The sequence below is a fragment of the Pipistrellus kuhlii genome, unplaced genomic scaffold (assembly GCF_014108245.1).
Source record: "Pipistrellus kuhlii isolate mPipKuh1 unplaced genomic scaffold, mPipKuh1.p scaffold_m20_p_2, whole genome shotgun sequence".
Classification (NCBI taxonomy): domain Eukaryota; kingdom Metazoa; phylum Chordata; class Mammalia; order Chiroptera; family Vespertilionidae; genus Pipistrellus; species Pipistrellus kuhlii.
In genome coordinates this window covers 89,557,295-89,579,389 of record NW_023425515.1, presented here as the reverse complement: position 1 = coordinate 89,579,389, position 22,095 = coordinate 89,557,295, and the positions used below count along the sequence as shown (strand labels likewise).

At 34.1% G+C, this 22,095-nt stretch overlaps 1 protein-coding gene across 1 annotated transcript in view; it reads left to right on the top strand.

Annotated features, from left to right (window-relative positions):
• LIPI (lipase I) overlaps nt 1–21,444 on the top strand; it is a 32,493-nt gene extending 11,049 nt beyond the window's left edge. The window contains exons 4-9 of the mRNA XM_045585205.1: nt 632–721; nt 1,816–1,983; nt 4,330–4,431; nt 9,598–9,709; nt 12,629–12,805; nt 21,062–21,444. Coding sequence (XP_045441161.1) covers nt 632–721; nt 1,816–1,983; nt 4,330–4,431; nt 9,598–9,709; nt 12,629–12,805; nt 21,062–21,149 — 737 coding nt within the window. The 3' untranslated portion in view covers nt 21,150–21,444. The remainder of the gene's footprint in view (nt 1–631; nt 722–1,815; nt 1,984–4,329; nt 4,432–9,597; nt 9,710–12,628; nt 12,806–21,061) is intronic.
• Nucleotides 21,445–22,095: the final 651 nt, after the last annotated feature.

Genomic DNA, 22,095 nt, shown 5'->3' with positions numbered 1-22,095 from the left:
TGAACATACAGGGGTACATATATCCTTTCTTATTTGTGTTTCTAGTTTCTTGGGATATATTCCTAGAAGTGGGATCTCTGGGTCAAATGGGAGGTCCAATTTTAGGTGTTTTTTTTTTTTTTTTTTTTTATAAAGGCTGAGCAGTTAATGTTATCACTTTACTCAGTTCTTTTTTTTTTTAATATATTGTATTGATTTTTTACAGAGAGGAAGGGAGAGAGATAGAGAGCTAGAAACATCAATCATGCAACCAATGTACATGCCCGTGACCGAAATCGAACCCGGGACCTTTCAGTCTGCAGACAGACGCTCTACCGCTGAGCCAAACCGGTTTCGGCCCAATTTTAGTTTTTTGAGAAGACGCCATACTTTTCTCCACAGTGGCTGAGCACCAGTCTACATTCCCACTAGCAGTCCATGAGGGTTCCTTTTTCTCTGCATCATCGCCAGCACTTGTAGTTTGAGGAATTAGTGACAGAAAAACTCATCTTATTAAACATTGCATTTATGTTATTTTCAATTAAAAATTTTAAAAGTCTCTTTCAATAGATTTATAGGAACATTTATTTTATACAAGTATTGTTGATCTGATTATATGCATTTTATGATTCTTGGTTGCTTTTCTTCTCAGGTTTAGGCATTAAAGAACCCTTGGGACATATAGATTTTTATCCAAATGGAGGAAAAAAGCAGCCTGGCTGTCCTAAATCAATATTTGCAGGTATATCAATAGTATTTTTACACAAATTACATGTGATTCAAAATGATGAAAGGAAATCAGTATATATTTTTTCTCCTCTTAAGGTATTTTGACCACTATTGCCCATGAATCAGGAGTTATTGGTGAAAAATGGTTAAGTTCTATCCTTCTTTGTAAAGGTCATGGATGAGAACTAGTACTTTATGCTTTTAGCAATTTTAGTTCTTAATTTTAACACTAGGAAAAGTTTTACATCATTGAAGGAACACAGGTAGCCAAGTATCATATTACACAAGTCTGGCTTCACAATTTAATCTTTACTGTCACTATAATATTGTATAAACACAGATTTATAACTTTGTTGTTTTGAGAATAAATAGCTGAGCAACTACTCCAGGTGTGGGATTAGGCTAACTTGAGAGCCTTAGCGAATAATCCTCTGAGTTGTACAGTAGTCAAGTAACACATTGCCAAATGCCACTGCAGCAACAGAAGTTTAGTCAGGGGGAGAAGGATGTGAGAAGTAGGCAAAGGAAAATAGACATAATAAAGTTTTTAAAAAAATACTCACCTGAGAGTATATTTTTCCAGAGAGAGGAAGTGAGAAAGAGAAAGAGAGAGAAGTGATAGAGAAACATTGATCAGTTGCCTCCTATATTTGAGCAGGGATTGAACCAGCAACCTTTCGGTGTATAGGACAATGCTCCAACCAATTCAGCCACCTGGCTCGGGTGGGACATGATAAAGCTTTAATATTTTATGGACATATATGACATTGAGTAGAAATGTTAAGGGTGTAGGGTTAGAAAAGAGAGATGTATATACTAGTTATTAAGTATGATAGCACCATGTTTGAGTTTGTTAAATTATTGAAATTAAAAAATTGCTGATAATGATTAGAAAAGTTTCTTATAAATATGTTATAAAGGGCATGTTAAACTTAAGTTTTAATTTGTATGACTTATTTAGTTGCTCACAATAACACTGCATTGTAGTCAATACTTTAATATTCATAAAACAGTATTGAGTAGAACTTAATTTTTAATTTTTCACCAATTTTCTTGAACTTACTTTAATGCATCTACAATTCTTTTGCTTGATTTTTAACATGTAAGGAATGAAATTTTTTAAATGTGACCACCAGAGAGCCGTCCACTTATTCATGGCAGCTTTGGAAACAAACTGCAATTTTATTTCATTTCCTTGTCATTCATACAAAGATTACAAGACTGGTTCATGTATGGATTGTGACAACTTTAAGAAGAATTCATGTCCTAGGCTAGGTAAGAGAGATTATTATAATTAGTATAATTCTTTGTGGGAAATGTATAGCATAATTGTATTAGTATTTTGCTGCTGTAAGTTTTCATATTTATTTGTATGCCAACATTTTATGGAAAAATTATCTGTGTAGTAACCAGAAAAAATAGTTCACTTTCTACTAAATATTTTTAATGTGTGTAGTGAAGGGAACTTGATAAACTGCCTTTCTGTTCTTGATATAGTGGAAAAATTTGGTGGTTTCATGATGACCCATGCTCTTTATATTCAAGAGGACTTATTATCTATTTGTCATCCATCTATATTTCCGCTAAAGAAAGAGACTGCTGAATTCTTAGTGGCACCAAGATGTGTTTTTTGTTTTTGTTTTTGTTTTGTTTTTTAGTGTTAAGTGAAGAGGTGTGAATCATAATCATTGTTAACTTTTATTTGCTATTAACAAGTAGACATGACTCATACATGGTTCACACCTTCTGAAGTGTTAACTTTTCATTTGCTATTAACAAGTAGACATGACTCATACATGGTTCACACCTTCTACTTGATAAAGCTTGGTAAGAGCATTTAAGTGTTGCCACTTCTGAGAACTAAAGCCTGCCAGTGGGAAATTTAGTGAAAAAAGATTCCACATAAAAATAGAATGTTAGAGCTGGAAAGAATCTGAAAGGCAATTTGTTCAGAAATTCTAAAGAGAATAGCAGACCCCAAGCGTGTCATGAGCATGTAAACATTGGATCAGTGTCATGACAAGATCTGCCGGATATGTTTCCAAAGCCAAGGGGCTCAACTGAATGGGCAGCAATTACAAAGGCTAAATTGAACAGCTTCCTGCAATTTTCTTCAGCAGGAGTTTTGCACTGAGGTACAGAGAATTGCTACGGAGGTTAGGAAATAAACAAGCTTTGCCAATTTTATTTTCTTGTAGTCAGTTCACAAGATATTTTGTAGAATTCGTTTTCTTCATACCTTATGTTGGGGGTTGCTTTTCTGGTCCCATTGCTTTTCCATATAAATAAGAAACCTCCTGTGAACATATGGATTGCTTCAGGGTACAAGTGAGAACTAGCATTAAACCTCTGAATTCCAAGTTAAGTATCCTTTCTACTATATTCAGATCTCAAATAGAGGTAGCAATATGAAAACAGACAAATACATGAAGAAGCATTTTAATATGTACATATTTGTATAATACACATTCCCTATAATGTATTGAAGTATAGAAGCAACCATACTTGGGTAAAAATTGCTATTTAATATTTTAACCTTGCTGTTTTTGGGTTCTGTACTCATTTAAAAGTTATTTTGATTTTCTGAATTTATGTATGCTATCCCAGTACTCCACTGATGATGGTTTGAATATCCCATTGATTGTGATCTCACTGGTCATCGAAGCACTCGAAGCACATTCCTGGGGTCTAAGACAGTTCAATGATCCTAAATTGCTTCAGTAGCTACAGACAGTGTATTCTTGCTGACTCAGTGATCCCAGAATCTGGACAGCACAATTATTCTAAATTGTCCCGGTGGTCCCAGATAATGTGTTCCTGTCGATTCAGTGATTCGGAGATACTTTAGATAACTAACTTGCTCAGTTTCACTTCTGTAAAATCACGAAACAGGTTCCTCATTCTAGGCCCAGAAATGTAATTGATAGTTTTGTGATATTCTGCCAATATAAGCCAGAAGTGGCATCTCGAGGCTGCGAGATTTGGAGCTTTAGCCCCTCATCAGCCGCTGGCTTTTAATAAATGACTCCATAATTTTACTTTTTATGAGGTGTCCTTTGTGAGATTTGGGGTACATAGTAACAGTATGTATCTAAAATATATATCATTTACATAATAGATAGTGCATATCAATACTACCTATACTTTATTATATTGTACATAATGTATACATAGACAAAACATCTTTATATGAATGTGTATATAGAATTATTGGGAGAAGTACTCATAGAGCTAAGTTTAATGTTAAAGTTTTATCTAATTGATTTATTCTGATAACTTTACTAATAAGAATTACAGATACAATTCTGAACTTGTAATACAATAATGAAAATGTGTACAAATGGACTATAGACATACAGAGTACATTAAGTTCTGATAAGATTTCCAGCGAGTGGATTTATTTGTAAATCTTCAATTTAATACCAATTATTGTAATTTAAAAATGTGAAGTTATTTACAAATTTTTAAGTTATAAAAATCCATGAATAATTATAGCAATAATAATAATAATAATAATAATAATAATATGCATTGATGCTTTAGTTTCTTTAGGAAACTGAAGTTTTTACATGCTCTTTGATGGAAGTCCAATTTCAAATGTTCTATTTCTCAAAATATCAGGTTATCAAGCTGAGCTATGGAAAGATGTTTTAGAAGAAAGAATGAAAACATCTCTTAGGACGACTGTGTTTTTGGATACTACTGGCATAACTCCATTCTGTAGTAAGTAAATAAATAAATAAATAAATATATTTTTATTGATTTCAGAGAGGAAGGGAGAGGGAAGAGAGAAATAGAAACATCAATAATGTGAGAGAATCACCAATCAGCTGCCTCCTGCATGCCTCCCACTGGGGGTCGAACCCACAACCTGTGCATGTGCCCTTGACCAGAATCAAGCCTGGGACACTTCATTCCATAGGCTGGTGCTCTATCCCCTGAGCCAAACCAGCTAGGCCAATAAGTCAACATTTTTAACAAATAAAAAATGATTTATCTTATATACTATTTTGTATATTATCCAAAATATTCTTTCTACCAACTCAAATTTCATCATGCACTTTCAAAAAACTTTAAAAGTTGTTAGAGGCAGTTCTACACATTTAAGTAAACAGTTGATTTTTTTTTTTTTTTTTTTTTAGCTAAAATGAACATATGCTTTGGGTAATATTTTTCCAAGGAACCAATCAAGGTTCTTGTTTTTTGCTGAAAAATTTGCATGACTATCCTTCCCATTTTTGGAGTTATGTCAGCATATAACAGTTGCAAGTATAAGACATTTATCTATACTATTCCACACTTTTGGGAACCAAAATTAAACAATATAAATAAAAAAATGCAAGTAAATAATAATTTTCTAACATATTTAGAATTAGACAAGAAAAAAAATTTAAGAACAAGAGAGAATCTTTTAGAAATATATTATATAATGAACTTATGGGGTGATAGATAAGAAAGCAAAATTATTCTGTTTAGAGATGAAAAGCTTGAATTAGTGTATAAATGAATTTTTTCTAATCACAATCATTGACTTTGGTTACTGAGGGATAACTTTTGGCCTCTGTGGTTTCAGGTAAGGAATCTTTTGTGACTCAAATTGGTGTTCTCCTGTAGGTAATTCATCTTTTTTCTTTGGCTGTTTTCAAGATTATATTCTTTATTTTTAATTTTCTAAACTTTAATAATGATATATCTTGGTAAGGATTTCTTTAGGTTTATCCAGTTTTACTTAACTTCTTGAATCTGTGTGAGTTTTTTTATTGTTGTTGTTGTTGTTGTTCTTTACCAAATTTAGAAAGCTTTCAGATATTATTTCTTTGAATATTATTTCAGTTCCACTCTCTTTTCTGTCCTCTTACACTCTGCTAACACACATATTACATCTTTGTTATGGTTCCACAGGTCCTGAGACTCTGTTCATTTTTTTTTCCTTAGTCTGTTTTTTCTGTTGTACAGAATGAGTGGCAGATTTACCTGTCTTCAAGTTCACTGATTTCTATCCTGTCTCATCTCCACTCTACTATTGAGCATATCCAATTACTTTTTTATGTTGTTATATTTTTTATTTATGTAATTTCTACTTTGTTTTCTTTTATAGCTTCCTTTTATTTGCTGAGAATTTTCTATTCCTTTATTTATTTTTTTTAAAGACTGTGACTTTGAAGTATTTTTATGATGGCTTCCTTAAAATTCTTGTCAGATAATCCTGGCATCTGAGTCATCTCAGTGCTAGCAATAGTTGATTGTCTTTTCTCACCAAAGATGTGATTTTCTTTGTTGTAAGTATAATGGATAATTTTCAATCACATCCTGGACTTCTTGTCTATTATGTTAGGATTTTGAGTTATATTTAAATCTCTCTTTTAGCAGAACACATTGTTTAAATTTTTGCTTATGTATTCTGATGATGTAATTCTTTAGATTATAAAGTTTCAGGATTGTTATATTTCCCTGGCAATTTACTTCTTTTTTGCTTTATATATAAGAATGCATATTGTTTCAAAAACTATTAACTGGATTCACAAGAATTTGCCTCATAGAGCTTTTGAATTGTGTGTCTTCTTTTCTATCTTCTACATTATATTCTGTATTATTTTATTTCACTTCTTACCTAACAATCAATATTTATTATGAATATTATTACTATATCAAATGCTCACTTATATTTAATCATTTCAGTTTTTTACATTTTATCTTACCCTGTTTCACCCACTTTACCCTGTTTCACCCACTTTTTTCTTCTGGGTCCAACTTCTATTTTGCTGAAATAGATTCTAAACTACTTTTCACTACTAGCCCCTCTCCGTGTTTGTTTTGTATTTTCTTTAAATGACTTTATCTTTCTCTTACTCTGCAATATAAAGTTAGTACAGGATAGAATTCTATATCGAAAGTTATTTTTGCTCAGCACTTTAAAGATATTTGTTTCATATAAATTTAAAAAAATTTATTGTCAATGCAATTATTCTATAAAGAAATATGTGGTTTTCTTTTGGTTATATTTATCTATCTATTAATCTAGATATGATTTATTATCATTTTATAGTCTTAATGATCAGTCCCAGTCTCTATCAAAAGGAAAGAAAAATATTTGTGCTATCAAAATAAAAATCTATTATTCTATTACAGAAAATTTTTAACAATCAGCTCTTCTTCAAAATCTCTTCCATCAGAGAAAGTTAGATTTTTCCACCCAGAATTTATGTTCCATAATCCTGGAGCATTTTAAAAATATATATATTTTATTGATTTTTGTACAGAGAGGAAGGGAGAGAGATAGAGAGTTAGAAACATCAATGAGAGAGAGTCATTGATCAGCTGCCTCTTGCACACCCCCTACCAGGGATGTGCCCGCAACCAACGTACATGCCCTTGACCGGAATCGAACCTGGGACCTTTCAGTCCGCAGACCTCTGAGCCAAACCGGTTTCGGCTTATAATCCTGGAGCATTTTTAATACAAATTGGAGAGAGGGGCCTCATCAAGTGGTGAATGTAAATTAAAATTCCATATTATATGGTATTTTATTTAGTTTCAGATAATTGTGCCTTTTTTTTTTTACTTAACCTAAGACTACCTAATAAATAAAATACTGTGCAGGGATTTTTGTTTTAGCCTTATTACTTGTAGAAAATAAGCCTCTGTGGTCCATCTTCAGTGTAGTTAGCTTTTGGTGGGATTATACTAGCAGCATGCTTACCAGCCAGTTACTGAACCACAAGGCTTACACGAATAAAGTCCCAGGGCAAACTGTAGTAAGAACAAGGAATTGTGTATGTGACCAACAGCACCTATTCCAGGATGACCTTCCCAGCACAGGGAGGTGGGGACCGCTAAAAAGATCCTCAGCCTACTTTTTGAATAACCCAATAGGAAACAAAAAGACCTAGGTGACATTCAGGGAAGAATGCTAACCCCACAGTACTCAACAGATAAGGAACCGGGGGAAAGACTCATGCGCACTAGGGATAAATTGCTTGTGGTAACTGCTCAAAAGGGTGTGACTGCTCAACCAGATACCCCATCTTGCAAGACTGCCATTAAAAATTTTGCTTTTGCTGCCTTTGTGTCGCCAAGTCTGAGTCCTTATTTGAATTCAGACAGGTTAGCATATTTTTCATGTTACTTAACATCACATCTTCTGTTCCAATATGGAAGTTGACACTTAAGCCTCTGTTTTCATGCTACACCCAGTTCTTTTTTTTTTTTAATATATTTTATTGATTTTGTATAGAGAGGAAGGGAGAGAGATAGAGAGTTAGAGACATCGATGAGAGAGAGTCATCGATCAGTCGCCTCTTGCACACACCCCCACTGGGGATATGCCCGCAACCAAGGTACATGCCCTTGACCGGAATCGAACCCAGGACCTTTCAGTCCCCAAGCCGACGCTCTATCCATTGAGCCAAACCAGTTTTGGCTACACCCAGTTCTTAAATGCCTCCTAATATTCCCCTTCTTCACCTGAGCTTTGTTGTAATTTAATTTATGGATTGTACATCCAAAATGTCTATGCGCTTTAGCAGATTGAAGGCTTATTCTGTAACATTTCAATATGTTATGCTGCCACAGTTTATGTGAGCAAGTCTGCACACCTTTCTTTTTTGGGTGAGATGAACCAACATATTTTGTCTAAAGCTGGGAAGTCACTTCAAAGTAAGAAGCATTCCTATATATCTCTTGTGTTAGAAATGGATGAGGTCCAATTATAAATCCGTTACCTTATTTGAGGAAGTACTAAGTATCAGACAAGAAGTTACATGTATTTCTCACAAGAAAATTTCATGCATTCTATGTCCTGTTTATATATTGTCTTTAGGGAATGGTGTTCATTACTTGGGAAAACTCACAGAGGGTCAGAACTTTCTGTTCAGCCCAGTCAATAAAGACTACTAGAGCCCAGTGCAAGAAAATTCATGCTCTGGGGAGGGGGGGAGGGAGAGGTCCCTCAGCCTGCCTCCCCCTCTCACAGTCTGGGAGCCCTCAGGGGCAGGAGACAACCTGGTTATCAGGGGAAGGTAATGTCTCATCATACCTCTTCTGCTGCCATTGCCAGCAGTGCAAGCCTCAGGTGGCCCTGGGTGGCTGGCTCCTGAGGCTTGCCTGCACATCAGGTGTTGGCTGCACAGCTGACATCTGAGGCTTGCCTGCACCTTGGGCCAGCCCTGATGAGCTGGGGGATGAGGGGCCTGGGGGACTCCAGAGGCAGGCGCTTGGAGCCGCCAGACCCGCCTGGGGGAGGGCCCAGCTGTGCCACACACCTTCCAATCCAGCAGGGCTGAGGGAACTGGGTGCTGCCATCTTTGTGAAGGCATGACAGTCAATTAGCATATTCCCTCTTTATTAGATAGGATAGTGGTAAGTTCAGAATCTTTGCCTCTAAAAGATATACTGTATCTATTTTTAATAGGAGCATTTTGAATAAGAACTACTATGAGATTAATCTACCTATGATTATTTAATTTTCATAGTTAATCCTAAATTACCAGTAAAATTGGGAACTATATTTGTCAAGCAAGCTTAGCTAGGACTATATTACTTTGATAACTAGGAATGTTATATTTACTTTATAGGTAATATATTTTTAAAAATAGTTTAATTGATCTAAATTCTGAAAACTTTTGGTTTGAAGAAGAGTTAGTATTCACTAATTATTTGTTCATTTGTTCACCATATCGATGATGTCTGGCAGGCTTTGTCATTTCTCATTTTCAAGACTAGTTTAAAATTGATAATAAGTAAAATATATTATCCATATGCCAAATAAGTGCCTCTTGAGATTATTTACATATATAATATGTACTTTTATATATATACATGTGTATCTGTGTATGTGCCAAAACATTTATTTTAAAAATGTGAACTGTATTTTGTATTTTTGTTTTGTAGCTTATTATTTTGTTCTCAGTGTAATTGTTTTGGATAACACCATGAAGGATGGCTATATTACATTTAAATTATTAAACCAGCTTGGAAGGTTTGAAGAACCAAAGCTCTATAAGTAAGTAAAATTTAATATTATTTTTATTCATAAATTAAATGTTTGGGCTTTTTTGAAGGTCCAATTTGGAAGATAATCCAAATTGCGTGGATTTTCTATGCAGGTGCTTTCAAAGGCATGGAGAGAGGAATGTTCCTAATTTCAATAACAGCACACAGACTACAGTCATAGAGTAGTTGTTTCACACTTGTTAGGAAGGCAAATAAATTATAACTCTTGATTACTTTTATAAACATCATGTTCTGTGCAAACACCATGAAATATTAATGTGTTTTATTTAAATACTTGTATTTATGATTTTTAAAATAAAGGAATATAAATATGGAACATGTACCCATGGTAAATCTGTGCTTCTAAACCTGGCCAATTAATTTATGTTTTTATTAATAATTCTTTGCTAATAAATTTAGTCATGCTTTGGGATTTAAACTGTTTTAGATGCCAAGGAAGTAAGAGACTTCTACATGACCTTTTATTTCTCTTTTGAAAATTAAAATAGGAATATTTTCTTGCTGTAAAAAGCATGTCCTATTATATAGTAGCAAATTAGAATAATCTATAATTATATCATCTAGGGATATTTAGATTTATCATTTGGTTTACAGCCAATTTCTACATTTTTTCTCCTTTAATCCCTCCTATATCTTTTTGTACATACCCTTGTGCACACACGTATTACTTTTTATTTAGCAAAATTATGATCTTATTACAAATTTGTTCTGTATCCTGATTTTTATATAAGCGTTATTGTGTGATCACTTCTCTATGTCATTATAATCACATACATTAGATATGCCCGGCCAGTGTGGCTCATGGTTGAGCATCGACCCATGAACCAGTAGGCGATGGTTGGATTCCTGGTGAGGGCATATGCCTGGGTTGTGGTCTACATCTCCAGTAGGGGGAGTGCAGGAGGCAGTTGATCTATGATTCTCTCTTGTCATTGATGTATCTATCTCTCTCTTCCTCTCTTTGAAATTAATAAAAACATTTAAAAATCACATATATTAAGTATAATACCAAATATATTATTATGTCAATATAGGATTTTAAACAGGGGATATTGATAACAGATATTCAGGTTGGAACGATACCCCAAGTGGATGAATAATGGGGCAATTCGAGTGGAACATCAGAGAGGTGACTAGTGTAATAACTGATATGATGTGGGCATAAACCCAGTAAGTGGGAATGGGTTTTTAGTATTTAAATAGATCTATTTTTATGATTAAACATGTGAAAATGAAGGAAATAAATAGATCTAGAGTGACTTCAAGTTTTAATCTTTATAACTAAATTATGGTGCCATTCACCGAGCTAGGATATATATGGTAAGGAACCAATTTAACCAGTCAATAAAAATTCTTGAGAGCTTCTGTAGGACAGGAACTTCACTAAAATTGGGGCTGAAATTTGGGGCAAATTATATATATTTTTTTACATAACTTGTCTAGTACAACAGATAGACTTTATAAATATATAATACAAATAAAATGCTGTTCATTATTTTTCTATTCAAACAATTTTAGTGAATATCCACATGGATGTAGGCACTGGGCTAAATGCTGAGGATGCTGAGATTAAAAAAAATAGATATGGTCTTACCCTCATTTAGCTTACAGCCTAATGAAGGATATAAGTATAATGAAATAATTATTAAAATATGTAAATATAACCTATCCATTCAAAATGTCTTTAGAAACATTATAATGTGTAAGGAAACATAAAATTGGGGATGAGGATTATGTAGTGGGGCCACTAAAAGTTTCTTTAAGGATGTTTTGCATTTATTGGTTGAGAATGAAATCATGAACTAGAGTTAGTCTGCTTTGCTGTATTCCAGGCAGAGACTGATACAAAGATCCTGAAGCAGGAGGGATCATAGGCCATTTCAGGGGCTGAAGGAAGTGCATTATATCTGCAAATGGAGGCAGGGAGAGAGATAGAGAGCACCTAGGTTTTATAGGTACTAGATTTGTAGGAAAATTTTTAGGATTTATATTTTAGTCACTGGGAAAATGAAAATCATTGATATGTTTTAACTGAGGCAATCTGGTTGGGTCAGGACTAGATTTTTATTTTGGAAAAACAGTTTGACTACAGTGGATTGAAAGCAGAAAAGATAGGATACTGTTGCAAGAATATAGGCAAGAAACAGTCCTGAGATAGAGGATTTGCAGTGGAGATGGAGAAATGAGGATTAATTCAAAACAGATTCAAGAGTTTTCACAGGTAAAGTCAGTAGGAATTTATGATAGATTGGATGGAGAGATTGAAAGAAAGGATAATATCAAAAGTGAACTCAAGTTGTCTGGTTTGGGCAACAGGCAGTGGTACAATTTAAAATGGTGAGGAAGTTTGTAAATTTAATTATTATTATTATTATTTTTTAATGAGAAGTAAATGGTGTTGGGGAAGGTGTATTTTAGATTAATGTTCTGGTTACATAATAAATGCTCAGGAAATTGTACTTATTAAATACTAAATTTATTTTTCTTTTGAATCAGGCTTTTAGAATTATTCCTTTAATTCATAGTTTTTTTTATAAAATAGCAGAGAACAACAAAGGATTATTATTTGAATACCCACTCCATGATAGCTGTTCAGAAGTCTACAAATAGAAGCATAATTTTAGACAAATCAACAATCTAAACATCTAGTTAGAAAGATAAAATTTCCCAATTTACCCCCCAAAAGTATTTCCAAATATTGTGTATGTGGATGTAAATGTTATTATTTATTATTTTGTTTTAAATTACTGTATAAATTATTTTAACAAATACTTTAACAAACACATTGTTTGGCCTTTTCCTAGAAAATTGGCCTCTTTCTATCCTGCGTTGTTAATATTATATTGATTTTAGAGTGAAGTTATATTTCAAATTATTAATTGCTGAGTATATAAAATTTTATGTTTAGGAAGAACAAATCATTTTATAAACTTCAAGAAGTCAAGATTCTTGCTCAGTTTTTAAATGATGTTGTAAATATTTCAAGCATTGGTTTGGTATATTATCAGAGCTCCAACCAGCAATGTTCTACATGCCAATATAGTATCCAGCGTCTCATGTTAAAATCACTTACATATCCAGAAAGGTAAGAAAATTAAAATGTTATTTAAATATGTCATCTTTTAAACTTGAAAATATTGGCTTTATAAAAAATGGTTTAAGAATTCATGTACTCAAATATTGGCTTATTGTGTATTTCAAGATGTATCTAAAAGGTGTAAAATTCATTCTGTTTCTTTATTTTATTTTATTTTATTTTATTTTATTTTATTTTATTTTATTTTATTTTATTTGGATGAGATTCATTGGAATTGCATTACCCAAGTGAGGGAAGACACACACAATTACTTCATAAGACATCTTTTCTTTTGTCTAACTTTATAACTCTTTATTTGAGAAGAAAAAAAAAATCTATTTTCATCTTCTGTATCTAAGATTCTACAGTTTGCTGGAGATTCAACCCCAAGAATATGCTGACAGGCGTGAGACTCTAGCATGTGCACAATAACAGCATGAGGACAATATGACTTTACACTCTAATTTTATAGTCAGCTGTCTTGGCTTGTCAGGAATGTCACAAACATCTCAATCCAAAAATTATAACACCATCATTACTGTGTGGGTACCATTTTTTAAAGACAAGAGACTATTGGTATTTTTCTAAGGCCATTTAATATATTCTTGTTCACCTGTCCTCACAATCAAAGAGGTCTTCCCTCTATCCTTGTCCACATGGTGTGGATGCACATGTTCTCCATGGCAGAATCCGTATTTCCACAAAATATTCATTTGAAGCATTCAGAACTACTGAGAGATCTTTAATGATCTGATCAACTGCCAATATGAATATTTGAATTGTTCTAATGTTGTGCATCAATCAAGATAGGTTTTTGGATTGCTAGAAATCTCTCTTTAGCTGATTGCAGCACATCAACTTATTTCTCTGTATGTTTCCGTGTTGATATATTTGATTTCCTAAATGCCTTTCTATGAATGTTGAACTTAGTAAGAATTTTTTAATAATCCTGTATAATAAAGAGGTAATATGCAAATTGACCATCAAACTCTCATACAAGATGGCCACCCCCATGTGGTCACAAGATGGCCCACCACAAGAGGACCTGCAGGGGAGGGCAGTTAGGGGTGACCAGGCCAGCATCAGAGGGCAGTTGGGTTGACCAGGCCAGCAGGGGAGGGAAGTTGAGGGTGATTGCACCAACAGGGGATGGTAATTGGGGGCAATCGGGCTGGCAAGGGAGTAGTTAGGCATCGATCTGGCTGGCAAGCAGAAGTAATTAGGGCAATCAGGCAGGCAGGAAGGTGAGTTGTTGGGTTGGGAGCCAGCAATCCCAGGTTGTGAGAGGGGTCCTGGATTGGAGTGGGTGCAAGTTGGGCTGAGGAGACTCCCCTCACCCTCTGTGCACAAATTTTGTGCACCAGTCCTCTAATATGTGGTTTCTCTTCCTTATGATTTTTCTAATATTTTGTTTTCTGTAGCTTACTTTATTATAAGAATACAGTATATAAAACATGAACGTACAAAATATGTGTTAATTGACTGTTCACATTATCTATTAGTAAGGCTTCTGATCAATAGTATGTTATTAGTAGTTAAATTTTAGGAGGGTCAAAAGTTAAGCACAGCCCAGCTGGTGTGGCTCAGTGATTGAGCATTGAACCATGTGCCCAGAGAGTGCTGGTTCCATTCCTGGTTGCAGGCTTGATCCCTGGTGGGGGTGTGCAGTAGGCAGCTGATCAATGTTTCCCTCTCTCTTCCCCTTATTTCCTCTCTCTCTAAAAAATCAACATATTTTTTTAAGTTAAACAGATTTTTGACTGCTCAGGGTACCTGTACTCCTAATCCCTGCATTGTTCAAGAACAACTGTATTTTTATAATTCCCAAAAGCTAGGTTTAAAGAAGTCAGGGTTGTTGCATCATCCTATTCTCCCCCATTAATACTTCTGTGAACATAAAAAATGTGAGTATGTCTAATATATGGTGATGGAAAATGGTTTGACTTTGGGTGTGTGCAAACAGTGCAATATACTGATCTTTTATCATAAAAATGCACACTTTAAACTTATATGCCTCTATTACACAATGCCATCTCAACAAACTTAGTAATTAAAAAATCCATAAATAAAAAGAAAGGTGAGTATGAACAGTGAAGTTAGAGACTATAGTTACACTTTCTGTTTCTGGCATTTAGATGTAAATAATGCATATTGTCCATGAATAAAGTCTTCTTCCTATATATCATAAATGGAAAGAGAAACAAAAAAGATAATTCCATAGTGTAGAAGATAATTCCATTCCATGTAAATCTTGACCAGACACAAGACATTTAGCTATAATCTCTGCACATAATACAGAACAGAAGCTTTATAAGAAAGATACATTTAGTTTAATACATGTGAACAGTAAAAAGATCCAAAGGCAATCCACCCATGTGTATCTAGGCAAATGCCAGAACTGGATACGCTTGTTTAAATCTTTGTAGAATCGTGCGGCTCATTCATTGCAGTAGCTTCAAGGGTCACTGCTCATATAGATAACAATTGACCATAATGTCCCTGAAGCTTTGCAATATTGTAGATCTGGTTATAAGCAATTTTCTCTTTCTAACTGTAAGCCAACTGCTGCCATCTTTTGTAGAATACTCAACTTAGTTTTCTCTTTATTGTTGGATACTTCATTTTTTCTCAATGTTTGCTTATCAGAAACACTGGCTATACGTAGACATGCATTTGAACTCTTCCCTTGTTTTATATTCATAGAAGAAATATCAAGGTGGGAGAACCTTTTCAAATCTTCCCCTTCACTTCATGATGCTCTCTCTGATACAGAAAGTTGGTGAGTTTACAGACAGCCATTGCTCTCTGAGCACTTCTCTTTTTTAAGTGACTTATTATAAGGGGAAAGGAAAGGCAGACAGATGTGACCACTGTTATATCTGACTCATTATCTTGTTAATTATGGGTTATATAGAGACATTATATACAACTCATTCATTAGGTGAAGTCATAGGTATTTGCCACAGCAAAAAGGATAGCTTTAATTGTAATTTTAAATATATTTTATTGATTTTTTACAGAGAGGAAGGGAGAGAGATAGAGAGCTAGAAACATCGATGAGAGAGAAACATCAACCAGCTGCCTCTTGCACACCCCCTACCGGGGATGTGCCCGCAACCAACGTACATGCCCTTGACCGGAATCGAACCTGGGACCTTTCAGTCCGCAGACCGACGCTCTACCATTGAGCCAAACCGGTTTCGGCCATTAATTGTAATTTTAATGTAACTAGACTATGAATATTTACTAAATTTACAAAATGTAAGTACAATTATTTTCTACTCAGGGAATAAAACACAATGGAAATGCATTGTAGTGTTTAGCACTGCTGGCTGGAGATACTAACAGATGCTTAGACAAAATGTATGCTTTAGGTTTAATTACCTAGATAATTGTCATAACCATTTAGTTGCTTTTCCTATTTAGATCTGTCCAAACAGATAATGTGCAATTAATGAGGATTAGCACTGCCAAATTATTGGGAACATGAATAATAAAAATGCGAGGCCTTATGGTACAGATTAAACTGCTAAGCACTCAACCAGTAATTATCTCCCTGCAATAGACTCTGATAGAGACTGCAACATAATTCTCCTCTAGGTTTTTCCAATAGAGCAGCGCCTTCGAATGAAGGGACTGAGAAAGATGTTCATAGTGGAGGGACATGGCATGACTTCCCAAGATGGACTAAAGCTACCTTTAAAAATGTCACAGTAAAATGTACTCTTTTAGGCATAGAGTTCTATGAGTTTGGCAAATTCATAGTCATATAACCACCACCACCATCATGACCCAGAGCATTTCCATCATTCTCAGAAACTGCCTTGTTCTGTTTTTTGTTTGTTTGTTTGTTTGTTTGTTTGTTTTGTTTTGTTTTCAACATCATTCACCTCTCCTTCTCCCTGGCAATCACTGTACCTGGTTTTGCCTTTTTCAAGACCTTATATAAATGGAATCAGATAGTTGTAGCCTTTTAAGTATGGCTTCTTTCACTTAGCTTCATACGTTTAAAATGTACCCATATTGTTTCTGATATCAATGGAAATTTTGGATGAATAGCACTTTATTATGGTTATGCCAGAGTTCATTTATCCATTCACCATTCACCATGGTTTATTCACAGTTTTTGATATTTGTCTCTGAATAATGCCAACATAAATATTTGCATGCAGATTTTCATGTGAACATAAGTTTTTATTTCTGCTGAATAAATATATATCAATGAGATTGCTGGGTCATATTTTAAGTATATGTTTGTCTTTATAAGAAACTTCCAGATTGCTTTTTTTAAGTGATTGTAAATTTTGCATTCCCACTGACACATCAGAATTTCACTGTTCTCCTGCACCCAAAACTATACATTTGCCAGGTTTATTGTTTTGTTTCTGTTTTCACTATTCTAATAGGTATTGAGATATCTCTTTGTGTTTTTAATTTGCATTTCTCTAATGTCAAATTATGTTGATGACCTCTGACACTTTATTAAGGGTATTAACATCTTTTAACTTAATATGATTATTAAAGTGGTTGGTTTCAATTTATCATCTTGCTATTGAATATTTTGTTTTAGTGTTTTCCTATCTGTTCTTTGTTTCCATTTTTCTCATTGTCTGCCTTCTATTGTGTACATTGAGTGCCTTATGCTTCCATTTTCTCTTTTGTAAGTTTATTATATATAACACTTTAAAAATTATTTTAAAGGTTTATTGCAGTCTACCTTCAAGTGAATTTTATCACTTAATGTGTAGCATAAAAACTGTATAATAATGTAATTCCATTTCTTCCATTCTAGCTTTTGTTTTGTTGTTGGCATACATTTTACTTGTACATATGCTAAAAATTCCAAAATGCAAAGTGTCATATTTTTAAAGAGTAAAACTATTAAAATAATATAAATAATTAGGAAAACTCATATATTTATCCACCTAGTTATCTTTTCTAGTGTACTTCTAAACCTTATGTGGATGTATACTTTCATGTGGTATAAATTATATTTTGACTAAAGGATTTCCTTTAAATTTTTTTTGTAGTATGGGTCTGCTGGTTGTTAATTTTTTTTTCAGACTTTTGTCTAAAAAAGTTTTAATGCCTTCTTTTAAAAGATAATTTACCTGGTTATATAATTCTAGTTTGATATATATATTTTTTACTTTGACTTTAAAGATCTTGCTGTGCTGTCTGCTACCATGAATTTATTCTAATGAGAAATTTCTTACTATCCTTCCTTTGTTCCCATGAAGAAAATATGCCTTTTTCCCCCTCTGGCTAGTTTTAAGATTTTCTCATCACTAATAAAGAGTTTGATTATGTGACATGTAATTTTACTCATACCTCTTGCCTTTTGAGTTTTTGACCTCTTGGGTGTATGATCTTATAGATTTTATCAAGTTTTATTAAAATTTGTCACTATTTTTTGAAATATATTTTTCTGTGTCCTTTCTCTCTCCCTTCGGTGACTATTTCAAGTTTATTAGGCTGTTGAAATTATCCCACAGCTCACTGATAGTCTGATAATTTTTAAATTTGGTTCCTTTTTTACTTCATTTTGAATATATTTTGTTGCAGTATCTTTAAGACCACTATTCTTTTTTTCTAGAATGTCTAATCAGATATGAATCTCATCCAGGGTACTTTTTATATCAGAGATTATAATTTTCACCTCTAGAAATTGGATTTGGGTTGACTTTTTAAATCTTTAATGCCTCTACTTAACTATTTGAATGCATGGAATACAGTTATAATAATTCTTTTAATGTCCTTGCCTATTGTTTCTTATATTTGTGCTACTTCTGGGTTAGTTTCAATTAATTGACCATCATGTGGCTCTATTTTCTTGCTTCTTTGCATTCTTGGTAATTCTAATATTATAAATATGTGAATAGCAGAATCACTTAATGACTGAGGTAATTTATCCATTAGTAAATTTAATGACATATTTGTCCTAGTATGGTAAGTTAAAAAATGAGGTGTAGCCCTGGCTGGGTGATTAAGTTGGTTGGAGTATCATCTTGTACAAGAAAAGGTTGCAGGTTTGATTCCCAGTCAAGGCACCTACCTAGGTTGTGGGTTTGAAGCCCAAACAGAGCATGTACTGGAGGTAACTGATCACTGTTTCTATATCACATTGATGTTTTTCTCTCTCTGTCTTTCTGTATCTATCTCTCTATTAAAATTATTAAAAAAACACAAAAAAAACAACAACAACGTTTAGTCACATGTGAACTTAAAAAAAAAAAAATGAGGTAGAGGAGATCCAAAATACTGAAGGCACATTCAGTGAATAAAGGATGTAGCAGGATAAATAATTGATATAAGTATAGATAAATTTGACTGGGGAAGTGGTTAAGTCATTGTCTACTTAATTCTTAATAATGGAAAAAGGATGAATCTGATTTTTCAATTATATTATGATCTCTAATCTATAATAATAAAAGCATAATTTCTAATTAGACCAGACGTCTTTCTGGATAACCTTCCGGATGAAACCAGGGCTGCAAGAGAAACCCGGGTCCCAGGTGCCTGCCAGCAGCTGTAGTGAAGCCCGGGTCCTGGGTGCAAGAGGGAAGCCAGTGCTGGCAGCTGGGGGGAAGAAAGGTCTACTCTTACACAAATTTTTATGCATCAGGCCTCTAGTAATGTAATAAAATTATTTTTTGCTAAATCTAAAAAAAACCTTATGAGATTAAAGTATTTTACACTTACTCCTATATTATTCTATCTAATAAAAGGTAATATGCAAATTGACCAAATGGTGGAATGACCGTTTGCTATGACACACACTGACTACCAGGGGGAAGACACTCAATGAAGGGGCTGCCTGCTAGAGGTCAGTGCGCTCCCACATGGGGAGCACCACTCAGCCAGAAGCCAGGCTCATGGCTGGCAAGTGCAGGGGTGGTGGCGGGAGCCTCTCCCACCTCTGCAGCAGCACTAAGGATGTCCAACTAACAGCTTAAGCCCACTCCCCGTGGGCCTAAGCCATCAGTTGGATATCCATGAGGGCTCCTGAACTGTGAGAGGGCACAGGCCAGGCTGAAGAAACCCCCCCTCCATGAGTGCATGAATTGCATGCACTGGTCTGTAGTCTCTAATAATAAAAGTGAAATATGCAAATGGCCAAATGGCAGAACAGTAGAACGACCATCTGGACATCCTTCCAGACAACCATATGGATGACCTTTTGGATGAAGCCAGGGCTGCTGCTGTGGGATCGAGGCAGCCACCCTGGCTGCGAAGGCCTACTCTTGCACGGATTATGTGCATCGGGCCTCTAGTTAACAATAAAGTTTAAACATACTTTTATTATTTTAAATGTAAAATACTGTAGTATTGTATATCAGCTTTTATAATTATTGTAGATATGAATGCCTATATTTTATCATTTCCAAATATATTAGAGAAATAGAAAATAGTTTTATTTAAAAATGGAATAATTTAACCTTTCTGTTGAATATTTTAAAACTTTATTCAATGATGTCTTTAACTAAGCTAGAAGAAGACAGGGAGCAGTGTGTCTCTTGAACTAGATAAATGAAAATGAACAATAAAGGTGAACTACCAGCACCTATGAAGTTGAGTTACCCTTTTTTCCTTGATCACATTCTATTGCTAATACAGAAAATTTCTATTTATTGCTACCATTTCTTTCTTTAGCTACATTTCTGAACCTTTGCCAATCTTGTCTTATTCTAGTTAATTACTTTTTTGAAGGTTTTCAAGATATTAGCAAGAATATAATTAGACAAGATGCCTGGTTTACTCGACTTCTCAAAAATCTTCAAATATCAATTATACAAACTCTCCAAGATATAGAATAGTTTACACATTATTATTTCCACTTGAGTAGGTGACAAAGAAAATTGATTAAATTATTTTTCAGCATTTGTCTATGCTTTTCAACCTAACTCTTCCACAGTGATGATCAATGATACATGAGGTGGCCTGACTACTGAGATGAGTTAAGTTTTCAATTATTCAGTTATTTGAGTATCATATATCATCTACCATACATTATAAATATTCCAATGAAGCAGCAAAGAGAGAAGTAGAAACACACAGAATCTCCCTGCCCAGCCCCCACCCACACTGTGTCTACTTCATCCCAGTATAGCCCAATGAGAATGGAGATCATGATGTAGGTGTGTTCCAACTCCCAACATTTGGAGAACTAGTTAGTTAAATGCATAACATAATCTAATATTTATGAGAAAGAAACTTTGTTGTTTTACCAAGAAATTTTTTTCTTTCTCTTTTTCTCTCTCACAGACCCCCACTCTGCAAGTATGATATTATACTTAAAGAAAATGAGGAGGTATTTCTCAATCCATGTACCTGTAAACCAGAGGAAATATAGCATGCCTTCTTACATCAATTGTAACTACTTGTTTGTGAAATAAGGAAGTTGTAAATGGGAACAGTATAATCAGTATTTCTTTTAGAATGTACTGTTCAATCTGGGATTCAGATATTTCTACTTCTTAAAAATTTTTTTAAGAATAAAAAATGTACAAAAATTTAAAAAATGCATATGGCAAATCATTCTGACTATATTCTAAAAGCTGTTTATTTCTGTTTACCTCAACCAACTGTTTATCATCTGATGTTTCCCTTAATTACTTATCCTATATAATAAAAGCCTAATATGCTAAGTATCTGATTGTCTGGTCATCCCTTCAACCAATAGAAGTGTAATTTACTAATGATATGCTAAGGCTGCTCAACTGCTGACTATGATGTGCACTAACCACCAGGGGGCAGACAGTCAATTTTTAGAGAGAGACAATGGCCACCAGGGGGCAGATGCTCCAACTGGTAGGTTAGCTTGCTGCTGGGATCTGGCCAGCCCCATCCCCAATTGGTCCCCGCCACCAGACCTAACCCATGCATGAATTTGTGCACCAGGCTTCTAGTTAATAGATAATATGTCTTTAGAAAGAAGAGGAGCGCAGTCTAAACCTTCTCCACTTCTCAGATGGCAATGATAAAATAAATAAATATTTTAAAATTGTAATTGTAAATTTGTTACTTGGAAAAGTCACTTGGATTAATACAAATCTTATAAACACAAATACACCTTCTGTCTAGGGGTCTATTTAGCATTTTTATGATGCTTTGTACATAAATATTTTGTTCCTATTGAGCATAATAATCTACGGGTCCATAATATTTAAGGACAAATCTTAGGTCCACTACTACTGATGGTATTATCATCAGTAATTAAATTTACCTCACCATGTTTCAGTTACTTAAGAATTTTTGTGAAGATTGATTCAATACTTTGATTAGTATCTGTTTACAAT